Consider the following 22,080-nt stretch of genomic DNA (forward strand, 5'->3'; position numbering starts at 1 on the left):
AGATAGCGTTATTTTCTTGTTTACGTCATCAATTTCTATCGTTCTAAGTGCGTTTTGCAGCATCACTGTAAAGAAGCCACAGCTCTTAACTATCTCAAGCGAGTTATTCTCGACATATCTTGTAGAAGACCGTGTAGAAGAGGTGACCTTCGAGGCGCGCGCTCCGGACCGCCAGTGGGCTGGACTTGGAGTGGGGACGCGCGCTACAGCAAACAAAGGAAAGCGGTATATCAGAAAACGCGAATGAAAACGTGACAGGGTTTCATGAAGCCGTCGCTTTTTTTTTTCGAAGTGTGGGGTACCATGACATCATTGCATCTACAAACATGTTTACTCACAGAGAACACTCAGTCGCACAAATACGAAATGACAACTCGAACAATGTCACTCTGGTACATGCGATGACAGGTAAGCATACATACGGGACAGAGACACGGGCTATTTCAGTTGATTGGGCTATAATAAAAATAGTTCTACAAAACGGCGATAGAGATATTTGACGGTGAAAAAAACTGAGTTTTTCCCGTAGGCTCAAAACTATACACAAAAACCTCACACAACTCGATGACATCACTTCTCGTGGGCTATACAAACACAACATCAGTTGGGGGCGATTCAGCGTCGTCAAGCAATAATGTCAATGAACACTTAGCACTCGCGACGATTGACCAAATGAGTCACAAAGTGAGACACCCTTCTAGAAGGCAAGCTACTCTTGCTAGGCTCTGGTGAAGTAAGGCGACGCAAATAACGGCTCTTGCAAGCTCATCCGGCAGTCAGGACGCCGTTATGCAGCTATAGTGGAAGGAAGGCAATATATTCAGTGTATGAAACGTTTTGGATACGATAAACACCTATAAGTTACACAATTACTACGATCAAATTTCTGTTACGGCGAAATAAGCTTCGTGAGAACATTTTAAAGCTGACCTGTTATCTCAGACAGCCTGCTTACTTTATATAAAAAGCACGTACGCTCAGTGTTACGCCAATACAATTACACGGATTACAATTTTCACCCAATCGCGCGAGAAATCTGGTGGCATTGTCTCATGTAGAGCGACGAAAAGGTGTGTTGGCATAGCCTAAGGAGGCCTATTTGCTTCTTCGTATCACAACTATGAACTTGAGCAATCGTTCGTTTCTTTGACTGGTCGCGTTAAATTAAACAGCCTCACCAGACTATACGTAGTCATTCGTTTGCGACGCTTCGAACTGTGTACCAAGGTAATGCGGTTGCTGTCACAAGCTTTCGCACAATTACATGTTGCTGTTTAAACGCAGGCTGCGTAAACAATACTAGGTAACTGTTCACAACTTATGATGGCCGGTTGGTACCGTGGAGTGTTATGAACTGTCTTACAATATCTAAACAAACGAGCCCTTGAAAAATCATAGCTTTCCTTCTTACAATATCTAGTATCACTGTCCTGTGGAGATGACCGAAGGAGCTCATCAATACAAAACCCCGCAATTTCTTTCCATGTGCCTGCTTCTTCTGTGCCATATAAGTTTCACTGACATGGAGCCATTGTAATGAGCAAAAAAAATATTCCATTGCGCATTTGTAAAAACGGCAGAATCATAAGTACAACAATAGTTAGCCCAAGAAAACCCTTCACGGGGCAATGGCACGGTGGTAAAAGAAGGTATGTGTGCAGACACGGTCACAGGACTAGAGATGAAGCCGACACAAACACGGCTTTGTGTTGTCTTGATCAACTTTCTTGTGCCCGTATCTACACGCCTGTCTTCTTTTATGCTGAATCCGTATCAACTAGGTAAACTCCCTGTCATTCAAAGCGCGATAGGGCCTCTTCCCTGCCCCCTCGCCTCCCCCAAAAAGGGCTTTTTTTTACACAAATATACATGTCATTCAACAGCTCCGTACTCCTTCCTGCATAGCATCCCGCAAAACGGAAAGTACACAGAGTTTTCAGAGACGTTGTAGGCCACACAAAGACACTCAATGCTTACGTGCGCTGCATCGCGATGATGACGTCAGACATGTTACATCGCGACATTTCCCTGTATCCGCTGCTGCATTCCGACGTCGCTTATTCGTAAGCTTCGATAGGACGACACACACGATGATTCAGTCACAGCAGCTACATCTGAGCAAACCTGTCACACTTTGAGAGAGTTAAGTTGCAGTAGCGCACTGAATAACATCACTGAGAGTCGGAAATCTAGGCACTATGTTGCATAGTCTTATGCCACTACTCGAAGAAGTGGTACTTTTCTGTGCAGAAAACCCACAGAGGTCGTGGCAATGAAGGGACACATAAATAGGTTAAAAAAACATGGCACAATCAATAAGAAGATTCTTGTCGAATTTTTTCCCTTTCTGCTTCAAATGGTGTAAGGACAGGCCTATATGAGAACAGGATCGTAGTCCCCGGTCACTTTTGTTCACATTCAGTTTAAAAGCCCGCAAGATCTATTTCAAGCTTTCGTGCGACCAGGAATCTGTAGGCGAAACTTTTGCAGAGCAATATTTTTTTTGCACAATAGAAACACCACAGTCCAATGTAATGCACATTCTTATCAGTCCTGTATTAAAGCAGTGGTAAAACTGAATAACCTGCAACATTGCAGAACAACATGGCGCGACGCGATAATGTTGTGACACCATGATCGTGTCATAGTGTCACACTGTGATCACACCATGAAAATCCATGGTCTGACACCATGGACTTTCAAGGAGCGGATGTACTGCAGACTGTTTCGGCAAATCGAATCCGGCATACCTGCACGTAAAAAAAAAGCATGTTTACAAAGCTATGAGCGTCCGTTCACGGACACGATAATTCCACAGTCCATGTGTGGGTGGCTTTATCAGCAGTGTGGAATGTGACGGGATATCGCGAAGCAGCAATAGATCCAATACACACACCTAGAACATTTGGAGTCTCAATCACGAGTCGTGATGCCATCATTCCAGAGTTAGAGTGAACTAACCGGAACGTCTGCACGTTCACTCACGATGTTTGCGGAACGTAGAATGCGATACACTGTGAATCCAGTTCGAGAGGTACCGCCAAAGCGTCAGTGTCCATACACAGAAAAGCGGCACGGTAAATGCACTCCGACGACGCACCAGCACTAAACGCAGTCGTGGAAAGGCAGTGGCCTAGTGATTCTCCGCCTCAACTTGGCCATGTTGTCTGTGATGAGCTTGTTCTTTGGGTCCAGAGAGAGGGCCACTTGGTAGTGTCGATACGCACCTGGGTAGTCACTCTAGAAAGCAACGTGTAGCATAAGGTGTTAGCTAAAGGAACGCACTGAAAGCGTCTTGCATAAAGTAACGAGTCTTTTGAGCACAAGTGCGGTACTAGTAAATGAAAAAATGAATAAGTAATAAGCTGCTGAATCTTTCAGTGACGAAAATAATTACTGACGCATGATTAAACCGGTAATTGAAATATTTGCAAAAGCTCCCTATATCAATGCTCACCTCCAAATGTCTGATCACAGCAAGGTTCAGATGAGCGTGTGCGAAGTCAGGATCCAGACGAATGGCGACTTCGTAGCTCTGAAGCAGTAAACAAAATTTGGTTCTTTCGAAGCTTTACCTCTGTTTCACACATGTTATTATTTGCAAAGCAACACATATGTGAAGTCATAACCGAAATATTTTGAAGCTCGCGCTTTGATATGCACACGTGGGCTCCAGCCTATAGGAAACAATTAGCAAGTAATTGGTGTTTCTACGGCATTTATTTCGAATTTCCTTTGACGCATATGCAGATAATTTGTAAACGGGGAAAGATATTGATCGTACTGTGCAAGATGTGATATTATAAAATGTGTGTATTTTGGTCAAATTTACGTTTTATCTACAGCAACTGAGAAATATATATGACTAGTAATATTGTTCTTTGCAACGATATTGCGTGTCATTATTTTCTAACTAAAGTGTAGTCTACACCTTTATGTCAGAAAATTGTTTATTGGCGTGTAAAAATACATTACAATTTAACAAAATATCGAATTTCATCAATACGTGCTTCGGAAGCTGAAGCTTGCTTTTATATTATTATTTTTCATTATGTTCTTAAGTACGTACGCGTACTTACCTGACGCGAAATTATGTTAAAATAACCGCATCATGATAACTCTTGGCAGAATACAAAGAAACAAAATTAAGGACCTTATAAACGAGCCTGATCTTTACTCAGGCTTTCGAAACGTCAATAATCCACGGACACTACTTTCGCGTATGAAAACCTGTGTTCAATAATCTAATAAATGACACCACACCCAAAGCACCAACCTGTGCTGAGGAGCTGAGGTCGCCCAAGTCCTTCAGTATGTCACCATGATCGCTGTGTATTTTTGCACAAAGCAGATCGTCAACATCGCACAGCTTCAAAGCCTTCAGTATGTAGCCCAGTGCCTGCAATAAAACCCAAGCATTAAACGACAGAATTCTGTTTCCCATTACAGAGCATTCTCTCTCTCGCGCGCGCGATGCGTTAAAACACAGTGATCACTAATCTACTTATTATTGACATAAGCGAAAAAAAAATTTGCAACCATGGCGAAATTTCTAGATTTATAACATAGAGCTAATAAAATTATATACAATAGCAGTAACAGTAAACACTGGAAAGGGAAAAAGCGCAAGAGCAATATATTCACTACTTATGCAGAATAATTACGATGCTGTATACAGATAGTTCATTGCATATTTATATATAATGAAGACATGCAAAACACTTTCTTTTAGGGTGTCAAAGCTGTTCATGCAAAAATGCATTACAAATTAATCCGTACTCCAAGCCCTTTTTACTATTCTTCTATAGTACTCCAATGGTAAGAGCAGACCTCATAGAATGTAATTGGACAAATAATTAATCGCCATCCTCAAATGTTTCAGAAGCGCATCTGATAAATCTAGCGAATCACATTTCGATTCAAAAGCTGCGGCAGAAGCGCCACTGCCCCATGCCCTGGTCTATGTACTTATCTCTCTTAAAAGTTCAATGACCCGAATACTACTTGCTGTCTATTGTAAATGTCACATTAAAGACAAAATCTTACGCGCGTGCGAAATCATCTTTACAAACGTCTAAAGACGAACAGTGAACTATTAATATTGTCGTAAAAAATGATTTCATTGAGAGGTAGAACGGGTAACATTACAAGGGGAGAAATTCGGCCTTGTTGGTAAGACATTAGGAAAATTTTTGCAGCGCAAAATAACACAGGGACGAGAAGGGAGGACACAACACGTGCGCTAACTTTCAACAAAATGGTTTATTTCAACCGAAGTACGAATATATACAGCGGTGATGCTCAAACGCTACAGCCAGATGTCATGCGCAGAGAAGTACTGATGTGATGCGCAGAGAAGTATTCTGAGTTTAACAGGAGACGTGCAGAGAAGTAAAATTTCTTATCATAGCCTTTTATAGAAGATATGCGCACGAACTACAAAATTAATGCATGTTCAAAAAATACAATTCTTTTTCTGACAGGGACAGGGACGGCGTGCTTACACAATCGCTACCCAACTTTGCGATTTCGGCGGCTTCTACTATTAGTCTCGTTAGTTCATCACGGTTAGTCACGGTTGCTATTCGGTGGATGTAACCCGTCTTTTAATAATAATATCTGGGGTTTAACGTCCCAAAACCACGATATGATTATGAGAGACGCCGTAGTGGAGGGCTCCGGAAATTTCGACCACCTGGGGTTCTTTAACGTGCACCTAAATCTAAGTACACGGGCCTCACACATTTTCGCCTCCATCGAAAATGCAGCCGCCGCGGCCGGGATTCGATCCCGCGACCTTCGGGTCAGCAGTCGAGCGCCATAACCACTAGACCACCGTGGCGGGGTAACCCGTCTTTTGGAAATGGAATGAGGATCACAAAAATCCTCAAGTCTGAATGCTACAGGCAGGCCCGCCTACTGCGGCAGATGCTGACGAGCGCACTCTACGAGGACACAAAGGAAAGCTTAGCCAGACGAAGTCTCCGGCAATTCCTTCGCATCGCCAGCCAAGTCACCGAGTTCATCTGGTCCCGCCAATTGGCCAGGCTGCGCACTCGGTTACCGAAGAAGCCTCCAGCGGCCCGAGACTTAATTCACTCGCCCGAGTCTCTGGTCCTTCCAGCTGATGTTAGGACTGTGTTGTCCTTGGGTCCCAAGTTCGCCGTCGAGCCCAAGCACTCTCCCCCCGAGCTGCTGTCGTTTGTACGTCGTGTATCCCGCCAGGCTCCGGAATCCGCGGATAAGAGGTGCGTCTCTGAGGGCGTCGACGTCCTATCCAAATGCAAGCAAGCGCCTTGCAAGGTTCCTCTGTACTCGCCTACCTGAAAGAACATTCCCTGCGCGTGCTTCCGGCCGACAAGGAAGGTGGATCTGCTGTGTTCACCGGTGAGATGTACAATTCGAAAGCCTCTGAGGCAGTCTCGACAGTCTTCGAGAATCGTGTCGATGTTTCAATGAACAAGGTTAAGAGCTGCTCTAGGGATTTGTGCGAAAGACTCAAACTTTCTAGTCTTAGTTCTAGATTTGCTAAAAGCAAAAAAGATTTTCTCGAAGTATTTTTTAGCGCCAAGACGCACAAACCGGAGGTTCCTTTCCGCGTAATTGTGTCTGAAAATGATACGTGGCAAAAGTCAGTGGCTCTGTTCATACAGGATAAGCTCAAGCTGTTGCAAATCGACGACCCTTTCTTAGTGAAGAATTCCAATGATGTGCTCAAAGCTATCAGCCCTCTTAGTAACGAAGGTCTGTATGCCTTCTCCATTGACATAAAGGATCTGTACTACTCCTTACCCCATGACCAACTGCTGACATGTATTAGTGACAGTATCAAAAGCTTTGGGTGGATTGACTTCAAGGATGCTTCAGGGGTGTCGTCAAGAAGCTTTTTAGAACTTTTATCTTTTCATCTGAAGTCAACGTTCATCCTCTGGGACGATAAGCCTTTTATTCAAAAACAAGGAGTTTGTATCGGGTCCTGTATCGCTCCGCTTCTCAGTGACTTATTTTTAGCCCAGCTTGACAAAAAGCTACTTAGCTTGTCATCTGACGTAGGTATGTGGCGAATCTTTAGGTACGTCGACGATTACCTGATCATTTTTAAACGCGACCGAGTTCCCTCTGAACCTCCAATTGCTAACGTACTGAACTTGTTCCGACAGTGCCTAGACCCTTTGTCATTAACGCATGAACTGCCTACTCATGATGGAAAGCTCCGCTTCCTTGATATCAAGTTCACGTTCCTTGATAACCGGACCTGCTGGCAGTGTGATCCAAGGGGCAACAAGCAGTTCTTGCCGTTCAGCTCATCTCACACCAAACTCGTAAAAAGAAGCATCGTCAGACACTGCCTAGATAACGCTATCAGCAAATCTTGTGAACACTGTGTAAAGGACACTCTGGAAGCAATCCTCCCGCCTCTCGGAAGCTGGCTATCCCGTGCACTTCCAGGTGTCAGTCGCCGAGGCCTTGATTAAGAAATACCGACACGCTAATCAAGGTCGTCGTTCCAACGCTGATGCCGCGCGAAACAAGATAGCTGTTGTGCCGTACATTCACAAAATCTCGCATAACATAAAACGGGTGGCGTCACGTGCTAATGTGCAGGTAGTTTTTTCCGCCCCGTTCAAGCTTAATTCTATTTGCAGACTGAGTAGTCCAGCACCGCAAAACGCCTCCGCTTGCAAGATAAGACATAGAACTCAGTTCGTGGACTGTAGAGAGGCGGTGGTGTACCAGATTCCCCTCTCTTGCGGAAAGCAGTACGTCGGACAGACGGGGCGCTGTCTGAATGACAGGTTACGGGAGCACTCCAACCTTGTAAAGAAGGGTAACGATGGCTGGCTCGCGATGCATTGCAGAGCTTGTGGGTGTGCCCCGGTTTTTGAGAGCACCAAGGTGTTATTGACTAACCGTGATGAACTAACGAGACTAATAGTAGAAGCCGCCGAAATCGCAAAGTTGGGTAGCGATTGTGTAAGCACGCCGTCCCTGTCCCTGTCAGAAAAAGAATTGTATTTTTGAATATGCATTAATTTTGTAGTTCGTGCGCATATCTTCTATAAAAGGCTATGATAAGAAATTTCACTTCTCTGCACGTCTCCTGTTAAACTCAGAATACTTCTCTGCGCATCACATCAGTACTTCTCTGCGCATGACATCTGGCTGTAGCGTTTGAGCATCACCGCTGTATATATTCGTGCTTCGGTTGAAATAAACCATTTTGTTGAAAGTTAGCGCACGTGTTGTGTCCTCCCTTCTCGTCCCTGTGTTATTTTGCGCTGCAAAAATTTTCCTAAGGGTAACATTAGTTTCGGGACTGCAGGATTGTTCACACAATCCTGCAGGTAAATTTACGCTACGCAAATTTTGAAGAGAAGCAAGAAATAGCGGTGCTTTTAAGCACGTGCAAGCTACGAGAAATCGACAGTCAACTCATTTTCTATGCAAATTAAAATGCTTAGTCTGCAAAGAAACAAAAATTTTATGAAGCAATTTGATACGAGGTAACAGGTACCTCGACTGTGCGGTTGATGTGGTTGTATAAAAGAGCAGCGGTGTGTAAGGCTGCTCTGTCAGTGCTGTTGTGCTGGATCACATCTAGCAGGAGGTCGTCAGCTGCTCGAAAACTTCGTAGCCGAATCAGAAGTTGAGCCTGAAAATAAGATAAAATGAAATACTGTAGGCTGCTTTCATCAATATATTAGACAAAAAACACTATTGATTAATTGCCTTCGCATAATTAGGAAGGAATACAAAGGCGTTCACTCATATCAAAACAGAGCGGTATAAATGCAGCGCCTAATAGACATTTATTGTAGCCACACAACCTCTAAACACATTTGACGTCTCTCAACGTCTGTTTTGAAACTACGTTTGCTGGGACCTCAAGTATGTGAAAAGTATGTTTTTTTTTTAAGTTGTACTGCTATCTGGATATTTTCTCTATGCGACAATGACTGCGTTAATTTTTTCTCTCTTCATGTACCTTGCGAGAAGGTATCCAAGAAAACTGCAGAAAGTGGAAGATGGAAGCTTGCGATGAAAAAATCCACAGCATATAAACGAAGTGAATGATGATGAGTGGGACGAAGCTAAGGAGAAAATCATCGGTAAACCGTGAATACTCCGAGTAATTCGCCCAGTATATGATCACGTAAACACGTGAGAAACACCTTGTATATATTAAACATCAAACTTTTATTGTACTGTTGGTTTACGTGGTCCCTTCATTACAACGGTCCCCCTAGCGTACGTCGCCGCATTAAATCGAACGATTGCCTTCCACCAATGACACACGCCATATGTGGATCTTCCGCGAATTCTGCCCAGTACATCATGAGCGACGTGAGATCGGGCGCGTTTATACTACAGGGTCGATGAGAATCATGGCGACTTGCAGCTCACTTTAATTTTACATGAACACTGTGAAGTTTTTATTGTTTAATCACGCACAGGAGAAATTTCACACAGGCACCACCTTGGAGGTCAAAATCCAGTGCCTATATATACGAGGTGATCAGTGAACGGTTGTACAGCGCGAGCACTCAGTTTTTTAAATCAAGAAACTCACTAGGGGACTAGAAGAGCAGGCGTCTGCAACGCAGCGAGCGCGGACCGTCGGCGTCGCGAGGCGGGAGAGGGGGAGGGGGACTAGAGCACGCGTCTGCAACGCAGCGAGCGCCTCCGCGCCATCTAGGGATCTTTCTAAGAACTAGAGGTGGCTACGACAGCAATATCTAGTGAACACTCCACGGACTAGAGGTGGATACCTACTACTACATACTACAGAGGAGGGACAGAACCACACCCAAAGGAGCTTCCCCCCTAAAAATCCGTGAACAGGGGCTGGGTGCTCGAACCGACGTTTCCACAAGTTGACTTGTTATCTTCAAGGCTGGAACTGATTTCCTTAGCTATCGTGCGTATAGGCTTCGTGCCTTCTCAACCACAAGAGACAAGGGGAGAGTAACTGCCAGAGTGGGAGTGGGGAGGGGAGAGGCCACCGTGACAAACTTGGTGAGTCACAAGGGAGGCGAAAAAAGAAGACAGGAACAAAAAGCGGTGGGTAGAGGAGTGGGGAGGGTATATGTTTCGCTGAATGATTGTCAGTGGAAGCACGTGGCAGTTTACAAATGGTAGGTTCGAAATTCCTAGAAGGGCTTAACTCTCATTGGTTTTCTTTGTGTATGTACCATACCGAATAGATTCAAGAGCCCCTCTATAAACGCTAATACCTGCTGGCTGAAGTGTATTGAACTTCTGAATGAGGTATGACTGTATATTTTCTGTCTCTTGGGGACCGGAACGTTGACTGAAGTATGTAAAGTTTGAGATCTTCGAAGTTGTGACCTGCTACATTAAAATGCTGTGCCACTGCTTTGGGTAACTTCTTCGCCGTGTCCGCGCGATGTACGTTTAATCTAACATTAACAGGTTGTCCCGTTTCGCCAATGTAACGTTTTTGACAATATGAACCTTCTATCTTGTAGATAACGTTTGAACTAGTGCAGGTAAAACTAGATTTTATATTATGGACGTAATCACTTCCGGTGCTTTCAACTATAACGTCATTTTGAAGGTGTTTACAAATCTTACATCTTGGACGAGAGCAAGGTGTTATGTGGGCAGTAGAATGAGGGTTTACTTTTGCATGCACTAACATGTCCTTAATATTCCTATTGCGGCGATACATGACCTTTGGTACTCCGGGAAACGCTTTTCTAAGGCGCTCGTTGCCTGCCAGTATTGGGTAATACTTACGGAGGATATTGTTTATGTTTGGTAGCGCATTTGAGTATTTGGTTATAAATTCTGCCGACTGGTTGGGCTGTGCTACGGGGACCCTTTGAGCTAGTGATGATTTCCTATCTAGTTGATATGCTTCGTTGTAGACCTTGTTTAGAGCATGTTGCGGGTAATTTCTTTTAACTAATGTTTCTCTTAGGTTGCTTAAGTGGTGAACGTAGTCACTGTCATCGCTACAGATCCTTCTTCTACGCCTCGCCATAGTTACCACATATATGATCCCCTCTACTTTCCTTGGCAGTAACAAATAAAAAAGGAGCGCTCCTAAAAGTCCTCTTCTGTAACTTGTATATATATATATATATATATATATATATATATATATATATATATATATATATATATATATATATATATATAATAAACTTAACATAAAATGCGCATGAACATATACGTATATAGGCAAAAGGCGTACGCTTCTAAAACACTTGTCGATGTTTCGATAGGAGACCGATCTTCTTGAAGCAAAAAGACATTCTTTAATGTGTATATATATATATATATATATATATGTATATATATATACACTGTAGAATGAATAGGGCGCAGATAGGAGCGCCAGTGAAAGACGAGGACGAGGACGGTTGGTGCTCGTGCTTGCTCCGTTTCGGACTGCTGGTCGCTTCAGCTGTGCTAGTTCTTTAATACCCGCATCACGGACCATCAAGTGGTGGAGAGTGCTGGTTTTCGTTTGCACTCTGGAACTTCGTAACCGGAATCTACCTTCACCGACAACAATGCCTGACGACGTTGCCCAGCAGAATGCTGCCACATCCCCAGCTGCTCGCTGTCCCGGTATTTCAAGCGAGCGAGACCCGGTCATCTTCAGCGGTACTGATGAGCAGGACGTCGAAGACTGGCTCTCTTCGTACGAAAGAGTGAGTGTCAAGAACAAGTGGGAAGATAACGGCAAACTCCGCCGCGTCCAGTTCTACCTGAGAGGAGTCGCTGAACTCTAGTTTCGCAATCACGAGGCTGAGATTACCACCTGGGCCTTTTTCAAAACGACTTTCGCGGACGTATTCGGCGGACCGACAGTGCGTAAGCTCCGCGCGGAACAGCGCTTGCGTGATCGCGCCCAACTGTCTGGAGAGTGCCTCACTTCCTATATTGCCCGGCCATGTCGAGCGTTTCTGCCGCCGCCGCCTTCCCCGTCTAGGTACCGTTGACGCAAGTTAAAGCTACGCCCGTACAAAGCCACCACAGCCGATGCCCTCCCACGCTACTTCGGACCCCTCTTCATCGAACCGCCGCACCTTGAACTCACGTCGATCGCCCTCCCCGCGCCGACGTTCGCTTTCGCCAATGATTCGTCGTCCGTCGCCCGTCCAAACGGAAAACTGACCATCGCAGTTCCGGAGGCAAGAACTTCGCCGCTGTCAAAATTTACAAGACCTCGTTCTCAACCTGCTAACGAAATAACAGTCTTCATTGAAGGTGTTGCTGTGCACACCTGAGTCGATACTGGAGCTGCTGTGCCTGTGTTGAGCGAAGCAATGTGTCGCAAGTTAAAAAAATATTACGATTCCGCGTTCTGGTATTTCTCTCCGTACGGCAACCGCGCATCACATACAACATTCCGTGACGTGCACGGCTCGGCTACTCATTCAGGACGTTTTGTATGTGGTCGAATTCGTCGTCTTTCCACACTGCTCGCACGAAGTTATATTGGGCTGGGACTTCCTTTCCACATATCATTGTTGACTGTGCCCGTGCCGAACTAGAATTATCAGCGATATCCGACATCGATTCTGGCAAGTCATCTTTTCCTCGTGTCGTTGTCGCCGCGGACACGGACATCCCACCTATGTCTTCGCTTTGTGTGCCGATCTCCGGCAACTATGCTTTCTCTATCGCCATGTTCACACTGTCAGAAGCATTCACTTCTCGTAAGAACGTCATTCTCCCCTTTGCTCTAGTCACGATCGAAAACTCCTGCTCCAGCATTTATGTCACGAACCTGCTCGCGGTCGCAGCCACAGTGTTCCGCGGAGAATATAGGCTATAGGGCGACTTGAGGACATTGATTCTGTTTGCGCTAGCCAACTGCCCGATCGCACAACAAGCCTCCAGGTCGCCGGCGTTAATCTCGTTACTACATCCAACACATCTTCCCTAGACGCCTTCATTCCATCAATTAGTTCGGACCTTCCTATTGCTCAACGCAACCGACTCTTGAGTCTTCTCACCCGCTTTCGGACGTCTTTCGACTACAAGCAAACCAGTTTGGGCCGAGCGTCTGCAATCATTCATCATATAGACACCGGCAGCCATGCACCCCTGCGTCAGCGTCCATACCGGGTCTCTCACGCTGAACGCCGAGTTATTGATGACCAGGTGACTGATACGCTTAGTCGTGGCGTCATGCAGCCGTTCCACAGTTCTTGGGCCTTCCCCGTGGTACTCGTGAAAAATAAGGACGGTAGCATCCGATTCTGCGTTGATTATAGGCGCCTTAACAAGATCACACGCAAAGATGTTTATCCGCTCCCCAGAATCGATGACGCGCTCGACTGTTTGCAAGGGGCGGAGTTCTTTTCTTCGCTGAGGTGAAGAAAGTTATTCGGTCACGGAGAAAGTATGTCTAGCCACCGTTTGGGCAATCACAAAATTTAGACTTTACGCATATGGCCGCCCATTTGATGTTGTGACTGATCACCATGCCCTCTGCTGGTTATCGTCACTAAAAGACCCATCTGGTCGTCTAGCTCGATGGGCATTGCGTCTCGAAAAATACGACATCCGCGTCGTCTGCAGGTCAGGCCGTGGACATTCAGACGCCGACGCTCTTTCTCGCTCTCCACTTCCCCATGACTGTCGAAATGCGTCTGTTTCCAGCTAGGATTCTGCGTTCCTTACACACGCTGACATGCCTTCTGAGCAGCGCCAGGACCATTGGATAGTCTCTTTAATGAAGTTCCTATTTAGCCATCCCCGCGTACCGCCACTCGTTCGCTGCGGCGCACAGCTCGACATTTCACCATCCGCGATGGGCTCCTGTACCGCCGCAACTATCTATCTGATGGTCGCAAGTGGTTGTTGGTGATTCCTCGCCATCTACGTGCCGATATCTGTGCCTCCTTTCACGCGGATCCCCAATGCGGCCACGCTTGTGTAATCAAAACCTATGCACGTCTCCGCCTGCGGTATTACTGGCGTGGAATGTACCGCTTCGTCCGCCAATACGTGCGTCCATGCTCCAAGAGTCAACGCCGGAAGAGCCCACCGCGTATAGTCACTGGACCAGTCCAGCCGTTGCCTTGTCCCTCCCGGCCTTTTGATCCCATCGGAATTGATTTGTACGGCCCCCTTCCGTACACACCTGATGGGAACCGCTGGGTGATCGTCGTAATTGATCACTTGACAGTTGACACACTATGCTGAGACTGCCGCGCTGCCAGAGGCCACGTCACGTGAAGTCGGCTTATTCACAAACTTCTTGTTCGCCACGGCGCGCCTCGCGAGCGACCGCGAACGCACGCTCCTCTCTGAAGCCGTACAAGCCCTCCTCCGTGAATACAACGTTGTGCATCGGACAACCAGCGCATACCATCCAAAAACCAACGCAATGACTGAGCGCTTTAACCACACATAGGCGACATGCCGTCCATGTACGTCTCCGCTGACCACTCCAACTGGAACCGCATACTACCCTTTGTTACCTAGGCTTATAATAGCGCCCCTCAGTCTACAACAGGATTTTCCGCCTTCTTTCTTCTTTACGGCCGCGAACCTTCCTCATTTAAGGATACGATTCTGCTGTACCGCCCGGACGCTCAGAGTCCACAACTCTATCTGAAGTCGCCAACTATGCCGAGGAATGCAGGCAGCTCGCACGTTCATTAACCGCACAAGACCAAGCACGCCAGAAGGACCGCCATGACGCAAACCTGCCTCCCCAGTCATATTCGCCTGGAACATTGGTGTGGCTTCGCGTTCCCTCCTCTGCTTCTGGCCTTTCCACAAAGCTACTGCCTAAGTATGAAGGCCGCTACCGCGTCCTACGTCAAGCATCTCCGGTCAACTATGTTGTGGAGCCCGTTCAACCATCTGGAGACCGGCGCCGCCGTGGTAGTGCGACTGTTCACTTCGACCGACTGAAGCCGCACTACGACCACCAGTCGTACCTGTTGCTTCGGTCGCCAGGATGGCTCCTTTTCTGCGGGGGAGTGATTTGCAGAAGGAATAGGGCGCAGACAGGAGCGCCAGTGAAAGACGACGATGAGGACAATTGGTGCTCGTGCTTGCTCTGTTTCGGACTGCTGGTCGCTTCACCTGTGTTAGTTCTTTAATAACCGCATCACGGACTCAACGCTAAACGCGTGCCATCAATATATATATATATATATATATATATATATATATATATATATATATATATATATATATATATATATATATATATATATATATATATATATATATATATATATATATATATATATATATATATATTCACGGGCATTTATGATGTTTCTTAAGGGGTTCATCGGTATTTTTATACCTATTTTTTATATTTACCAGACAAAGTCCTAGAATGTCTATTCGAAAACTTTACTCGTTTTTTTTTTCTTTCAAGAATGCCGCCTAACGGTAACCAGTAAAAAGAAAGGCAGAAGTTTTGCCCAAGTGAGGTAGTATTCAACATGTAGCACAAATGGCCGTTCATTTCTAGTCTAACCTTCTAACATTTGTTCCATGTGAAAAGTGGCAGCCGTTACTATCGAACGCTACCAACATCCCAGGTGTTAATGATTTTCACTTGCTTAACACAACTTTCTGCTTGTCGTTCGCCACTCACATGGTGAACCTTGCTTTCACGGTGTTCCGGGAAAAGGCGATCGATTTCCTCGAACAGCTCTCTTGCTTCATCCAGGCGACCAGCATTGACGTAGAACACAGCGAGATTGTCCATCACCTGTGGATCCGGCTCAATGTCGAGGGCCCTGTTCGTTAACGAAGGAAGAAACATTATCAAGGACACTGAAACTTTGCAAGGTCAGCCACTGTACCTAGTTTCACGTGCTGTCTGTATGTTGTTGTTTAACAGCAACCTTTGTATTATGGTGCTGCTTCCAATCGATACACACATTTCGTAGAGAAACGGCAGCCTGAGATTTGTTATGCGCCGCCTTTCGGTGCATAGGGTAAAACGCAACTGTGGTAAGTAGTGTTCTAAGCAGATTATGTAGGAAGCGAAAGGTAACGACACGAGAGTACTAACACGGAAGAGAAATTAATTCTCTAATATCTGTGACGTCATGCAACGGTGGACGTTCTTTAGCAGCTCCTTGATTAGCAAGTGCAGCGCAAATACCACAGCGACGTCATTGTTACCTGACTAGATAGAATAGAGGCGCTTTTGAGGCCACCTTGGCGCGAGCGCTGATGTATATACTGGCGAATCTGCTGCTATCCGAAGGCCTAGAACACAAAAGGGAGCATCAGCACGTAGTTTTGACAATATCGAAACCTTGAAAGGTGAAAATGAACTACAAGGCAGCATTATTTCAGGCAGCCAGCCTTGGAAATCTAACTCTCCAACTGCGTTTCCTCCTCCCAAGTTATGACTCAGCAAGTACCCGCTGAGAACCACCGCTTGTGCCGAGAATGTTTGGTTTGCCACAATTATGAATCGATGCTGATTTGTTTTATTAAAGCTATGCCGTGGCTAGGGGCGTCGAATCAGACACGTGAAAAAATTATTATTTGAGGTTTTGCTTCATTGTGTAGCCAAGTGCTTCTGAAGCTTATTAGGGCATTATTTACGATGTATATGCTGTAAAGTAACGTGCCAAGAAATGAACTCAACGTATTTCTGTTTTTATAGGTGACCACGGATGTCACGCTGGTAGAAAATCGCCATGAAAAGGTTAAATGCATTATTTAATGTAGTTCTGTGCAAGCAGGTCGGTTATAAGCATATTCTCGTAGCTTACCTCTTGTAGAGGCTCTCGGCCTGCATATTGAGGTTCATGGTGCGAAGGATTCTAGCTGCGTTGAGGAGTGCCACGGTGTGGTTTTGCTGAATGTATAGAGCTTGTTGGTATTGTGTCATGGCCTCTTCAGTGCGTCCTGTACAGAAGAGGGAATACTGTGACTTGAATAAGCTCAAGAAACAGCGCTGTATGCCCCCGAGTAAATTAAGTTGGGTGTTTTATATTAGCGTCAATACACCTGCCACGTGAAAGCACGCCCTGACGCTTAGATAGTTTTTCTTTCTGAAACCGTATCAGGTTTAAATCATTAATAATGTCAAATGGCATGCAAACTAGCAATGTAACTTCAGAATATTATATCACGAAACGTGCCGGGCCTTGAAATTACGCTCTATTTGACTCCTGTATGTTCAGATCGGAGCTCGGGAATCCCACTATGCGTTAAAGTAGCGGTGTTTATGCAGTGGAGCTGATTTGACTTAGCGATAGTTTATCCGAAGTTACTGAAAAGGCTCGTAAGTAACACCTTGAATGCAATGCACGACTTTGGATGCAATATATGTATTGGTGTGCAAGTGACAGTAATGTCGGCCTCACCCTGTGACTGAAGGAATGTTCCGTAGTTGTTCTTCGCGTCGGCATTTCGGTCGTCGCTGCTTAGCGCCATCTGGTGCAGTCTCTCGGCTTCAGCAAGGTCTCCCTTTGCGGCGGCGAGTGCAGCGAGCGACGAGTACGCCTCGCAAAAATCGGGATCAAGCTCTACCGCTCGCTCCAGCAAGGTTCTAGCAATATCCTTCTCGCCTTGCTTGCTGCACGTACAAAATACGGGATATTTCCTTTTCGCTTGGCCCGAAGTAAATGATTACGGCGTGATAGATTTATTTTCAGGCAAATAATAAGTCAATGCTCGATAGAAGAAGGTAGTAGTGCAAACATGGACACAAGGGTAGAGTTCCAGACAACACGATCGTAGTGTTTTGTTTTGATCACTTCCCGTGTTTGCACGCCTACCTTTTCTATTTATCATGAGTCCTTGCCACTAGCACAGCTGTCTATACTTCTAGTAAATCAATGCCTCGTGGAAGAATAATATAGCGGTAATATCGTCAATAAAGAATTGGGTTCAGAACCTACCATCGAAGCTTAGACCATAATCACTACGCGTATCCGTGGACATAATCAAACATACAGAATAGCGCAAGCCCCTTCCTAATACTTTATTTTGGCTCATGCTCGACGAAGTGTTAGTAACGTGCTTAATGGTGTGTTCACACTAGCACCGGACTTCACGAAGAGCTTAAGGAATTTGCTGCGATTGGCAAAATTATGTCACGTGCAATTATTTATTTAATTATATTATTTGCTACCGGTAAACCAACGTCCTATGGACGCCCACTTATGTAGTCACGTGATCCACACTGTGGCAGTTTTCGTGGCTGCTATCGCACGAGAGGCACAGGCAGGAGATAACAGAAAGGCGAGGTTTCTCTCGTGACACTGACCAATTGCGCAAGTGATTAGGACAGCGCGATTCTTCGAGAAATGTCGAATGAAACAAAGAATCTCCTGACTTCAAATTGCTGCACGTTACTTCCGCGTTCCTCCAAGCGAGAAACGGGGCGACTTTCGCGACCCTTGGCTGCCGCGCTTTTTCTCGACACCTTGAAAGTATCCCTCAACATCCCAAATATCTGGAGCTTTCATCGTGCATAGAAAACAAAGGCTGAGTAACGAAAAACGTGTGTATTTTAGACTGATTACATTCGACAAGCGCATGACCACGTTTTTAGATGTTTTTGCGTTTACCGTTCAGTCAGACAAATACAAGTACTGTTGCGATAAAATTAAAGACTAAAACGCTACGAAGTCATATAATATTGCTTCTTCTTTGGAATGCACGTAAGCTTCTCTCAAGAAAGCAGTGAGTTATAATGACGTTTATATTTTTTATTTATCCTTTGAATACACAAGCACGCAAACATACGCCTATGTAAACATCTGTACGAGCACACAGAGTTGTAAAGTACGCTAAACGTACTTTTCATATCATCGTCAGCCTGTCTGCGCCCACTGCAGGGCAAAGGCCTCTCCCATGTTCCGCCAATCAACCCGGTCCTGTGCTTTATGCTGCCACGTTATACCCACAAACTTCTTAATCTCATCTACCCACCGAATTTTCTGTCTCCCCCTCACACGTTTGCCATCTCTTGGAATCCAGTCAGTTACCCTTAATGACCACCGGTTATCCTGCCGACGTGCTACGCGCCCGGCCCATATCCATTTCTTCTTGATTTCAACTATGATGCCCTTTACCCCCGTTTGTTCCCTGACCCACTCTGCTCTCTTCCTAACTCTTAAGGTTGCACCTATCATTTTCCTTTCCATCGCTCGCTGCGTCGTCCTCAATTTAAGTTGAACTATCTTTGTAAGTCTCCAGGTTTCTGCTCCGTAGGTAGGTACCGGTAAGATGCAGCTGTTATACACCTTCCTCTTGAGGGATAGTGGTAGACTACCATTCATGATTTGATAGTGCTTGCCGAATGAGCCCCATCCCATCCTTATTCTTCTAGTTATTTCACTCTCATGGTTCGGCTCCGCGGTTACTACCTGTCCTAAGTAGACGTACTCCTTTACGACTTCCAGTGTGTCGCCCCCTATCGCAAAGCGCTGTTCTCCGGCAAGATTCTTCCACATTAGCTTAGTTTTATGCATATTAATTTTCAGACCTAGTCTTCCACTTTCCGTATCGAGTTCAGTAATCATTTGTTGTAATTCGTCTCCCGCGTTACTCATCAATGCAATGTCATCAGTGAATCGCACGTTACTGAGATACTCTCCATTAACTCTTATCCCTAATTCTTCCCAATCTAGGGTCCTCAAAACCTCCTGTAAACACGCGGCGAATAGCATTGGAGAGATCGTGCCTCCCACTTTTCATATATGAACATTTTGATTACAAATGGGTAAACGAGTTTCTGTTTAGTATATGATTACCCTGCTCCCATGCTTTAAAGATACCAATATACTGCCAAATGCTAGCCAAATTACTAAGCTGTTCTGAGTAACCTTAGATATACCGAAGCTTTTTGAAACTTTTTGTTCAGGCTGCTGAGGCTTTGAGTGTGGCCTACTGTTATTAATAATCGGTTTTCCTTCTCGTGAACGCGGTTCTCTCCGACAACGTGGGTATGATAACTCCGCCGCTTCGCAGTGGGAAAGTCACACGTACCTGTAGATATTGGCGAGGTTAAAATGAGCCCCTGGGTGGTTTGGATTGACATGCAAGGCGTACCGGAAGTGATGTTCAGATTCCTCGGCCGACGTCACCACAGTGCCCAAGTTGTTGTGAGCGCTGGCGTGATCTGGCCACAACCTGCGTGAACCAGGAGGAACAGTTCTAAGTTCACCCTTTTGCATTACGCCCAATTACACATTTTTTCCCTTTGTGTTCAAAATAAACAGCTAACGTCATCGTCAGCGCAAGGGAAAGCCTCAGTAACAATAACAAAAAGCAATATTTTCAATTTGTTTGTGCCGTAACCAGCGTATGTAATGTGGTCCTGTACAAAGAGTTAGTGGCCAGAGACCGCTTTTTTTTATTTGGATGGTTGCCCGGATGACCTCGTTTTTATACCCGGAGGGTCTCGTTTGCGCACCAGGATATTGGCGCAGGGTTTTGGCTCAAGGTCACTTGAAGGTCACCTACAACTAGAGCTAAAAACATTTGATGCTTAACAAGTACATAAATAATAAATAAATAAAAACTACTAAATATGAGTGGCGGTGTGCTAAAACTATATCAGTAATAGACTCACTCGATTGCCAGCCTATAGTGTTTGATGGCCAAGTCAGAGTTGCCAATGTCCTTCTGCAGATTGGCGTAGTTGTAGTGCATCTTTGCGTTTCCCGGAAGGCCCCTAATGCCTGATCTGGAAAAAACAGGTAACATTGCTTAGCTAATTTACATTTATTCAACACAAGAGAAGAGAAATTAACATCGACATTTAAAGAAGACGAAATGTAAAACGCACTTGAGCTAAAAGCGAAAACAAAATGCGAATTTAACTCACTCAAACAGGGCCTCTCTGGACGCCCAGGCGCTGTTCCGGTTCCAGGTGCGTGCAGCGAAGAGCAGCACTAGAATGAAGCAGAGGCTGGTAGTGCACCACCGGAGCGTTCGCGAGCAACGCGCTTGAAGGCGGCACAACCCTTCGGCCACCAGCAGAGTCACGCCTATGCTGTAAGAGGAACATTGGAGTGCAACGAAATAAGCAGCATCTAAGTGTTAAACGGTGCACTAAACAGATAAGCTCGAAGTTAGTGCAGCGAAGAAATAAAAAACAACATTTCTGTCGTGTTTATGCGAACCTCAGAAGGTGACGTTCTACAGTGAAAGGCTAGCTGACTGCCAGACAAAACGAGCGCAGCACGAAAAATAAATTAAAGCACACGCAGCGCTGTGTGTAAAGAAGAGACAAAAAGCAGAAATTCGAAATTGATGGTGCTATCAAACGCATTAGTGCAAGAAGCAGGTTGTTGCCGAAGCAAAAAAATAAACTAATAGTTAAATAGAAGATAAAATAGTTGTGAATTCTGTCAGGTCGCTGGACGAATCATTGACGCCATGAGTTATTTTTCATAGCAACCAACAAGGACAAAACAGTCAAGACATTGGGACAGAAAAGCGGAGAGAAATAAGCGGTTAGCTACATGTCTGCTACGAAATTACGGACTCGTGCAGAAATAAATATTTCAGAATGATGCACAGGCACAAGCACACGCACGTACAATAAGTTCTGAGCAAAATATTATGTGCTTTCCCTGGCAAGCCGAGTCTGCCATTGTTCGAAACAGCAAACTACCAACTGCATGCACGATGAATAAAACGGCGCAGAAAAGTCTCGATAGGGGAAAAGAAATCACGCTATGGGCGATTGCGTAAGCAAATAACTTAGCGCACAGAGTTACACAACGCAACGAGAGAAAATGCCTGAGCACTGGTTCGCAAACAAAGAGAAATAAAGAAATGGAAACGTACGACCATTTTTCCGATTTACTGGAACCGGGCGCAATTACGTGAAGATTCGCAGCGCATGGAAAGCACTTTTTTAGGCACCTCACGCAGAATAACGAGAAAGAAACAACAGGGCATAATGGTTTGCAAAACAAACGTTTCCATTGGAGTTGTTTTTGAAAGAGCCGCTTTATAAACCGACTTGTAACGGCGTGCACACAAAAAATGCCGGCAATGCAATTTCTACGTAAGCGTAGTACATACAAACCGCGCATACGCAGGTGTAGCCAGTTCTAATGCGTCAACAGGCAGCCGCGGAAG

The 22,080-nt window shown here is 45.3% G+C and overlaps 2 protein-coding genes across 2 annotated transcripts in view; both read right to left on the reverse strand.

The window, feature by feature from the left end:
• Positions 1-298: 298 nt before the first annotated feature.
• Positions 299-20,979, reverse strand: LOC119406106 (protein O-mannosyl-transferase TMTC1-like). The gene is made up of 10 exons (XM_049419307.1): positions 20,816-20,979; positions 20,561-20,674; positions 19,975-20,118; positions 17,343-17,554; positions 16,746-16,881; positions 15,608-15,752; positions 8,516-8,653; positions 4,277-4,399; positions 3,458-3,535; positions 299-3,240 (listed from the first exon to the last, which is right to left on the reverse strand). Exons 2-10 carry the CDS (start codon positions 20,638-20,640, stop codon positions 3,106-3,108), a joined length of 1,191 nt encoding a protein of 396 aa, XP_049275264.1. The 5' UTR covers positions 20,641-20,674; positions 20,816-20,979; the 3' UTR covers positions 299-3,105.
• Positions 20,812-22,080, reverse strand: part of LOC125759985 (protein O-mannosyl-transferase TMTC1-like) — a 90,083-nt gene continuing 88,814 nt past the window's right edge. Inside the window, exon 9 of the mRNA XM_049419528.1 lies at positions 20,812-20,983. Coding sequence (XP_049275485.1) covers positions 20,812-20,983 — 172 coding nt within the window. The remainder of the gene's footprint in view (positions 20,984-22,080) is intronic.

The sequence above is a fragment of the Rhipicephalus sanguineus genome, chromosome 9 (assembly GCF_013339695.2).
Source record: "Rhipicephalus sanguineus isolate Rsan-2018 chromosome 9, BIME_Rsan_1.4, whole genome shotgun sequence".
NCBI classification, from domain to species: domain Eukaryota; kingdom Metazoa; phylum Arthropoda; class Arachnida; order Ixodida; family Ixodidae; genus Rhipicephalus; species Rhipicephalus sanguineus.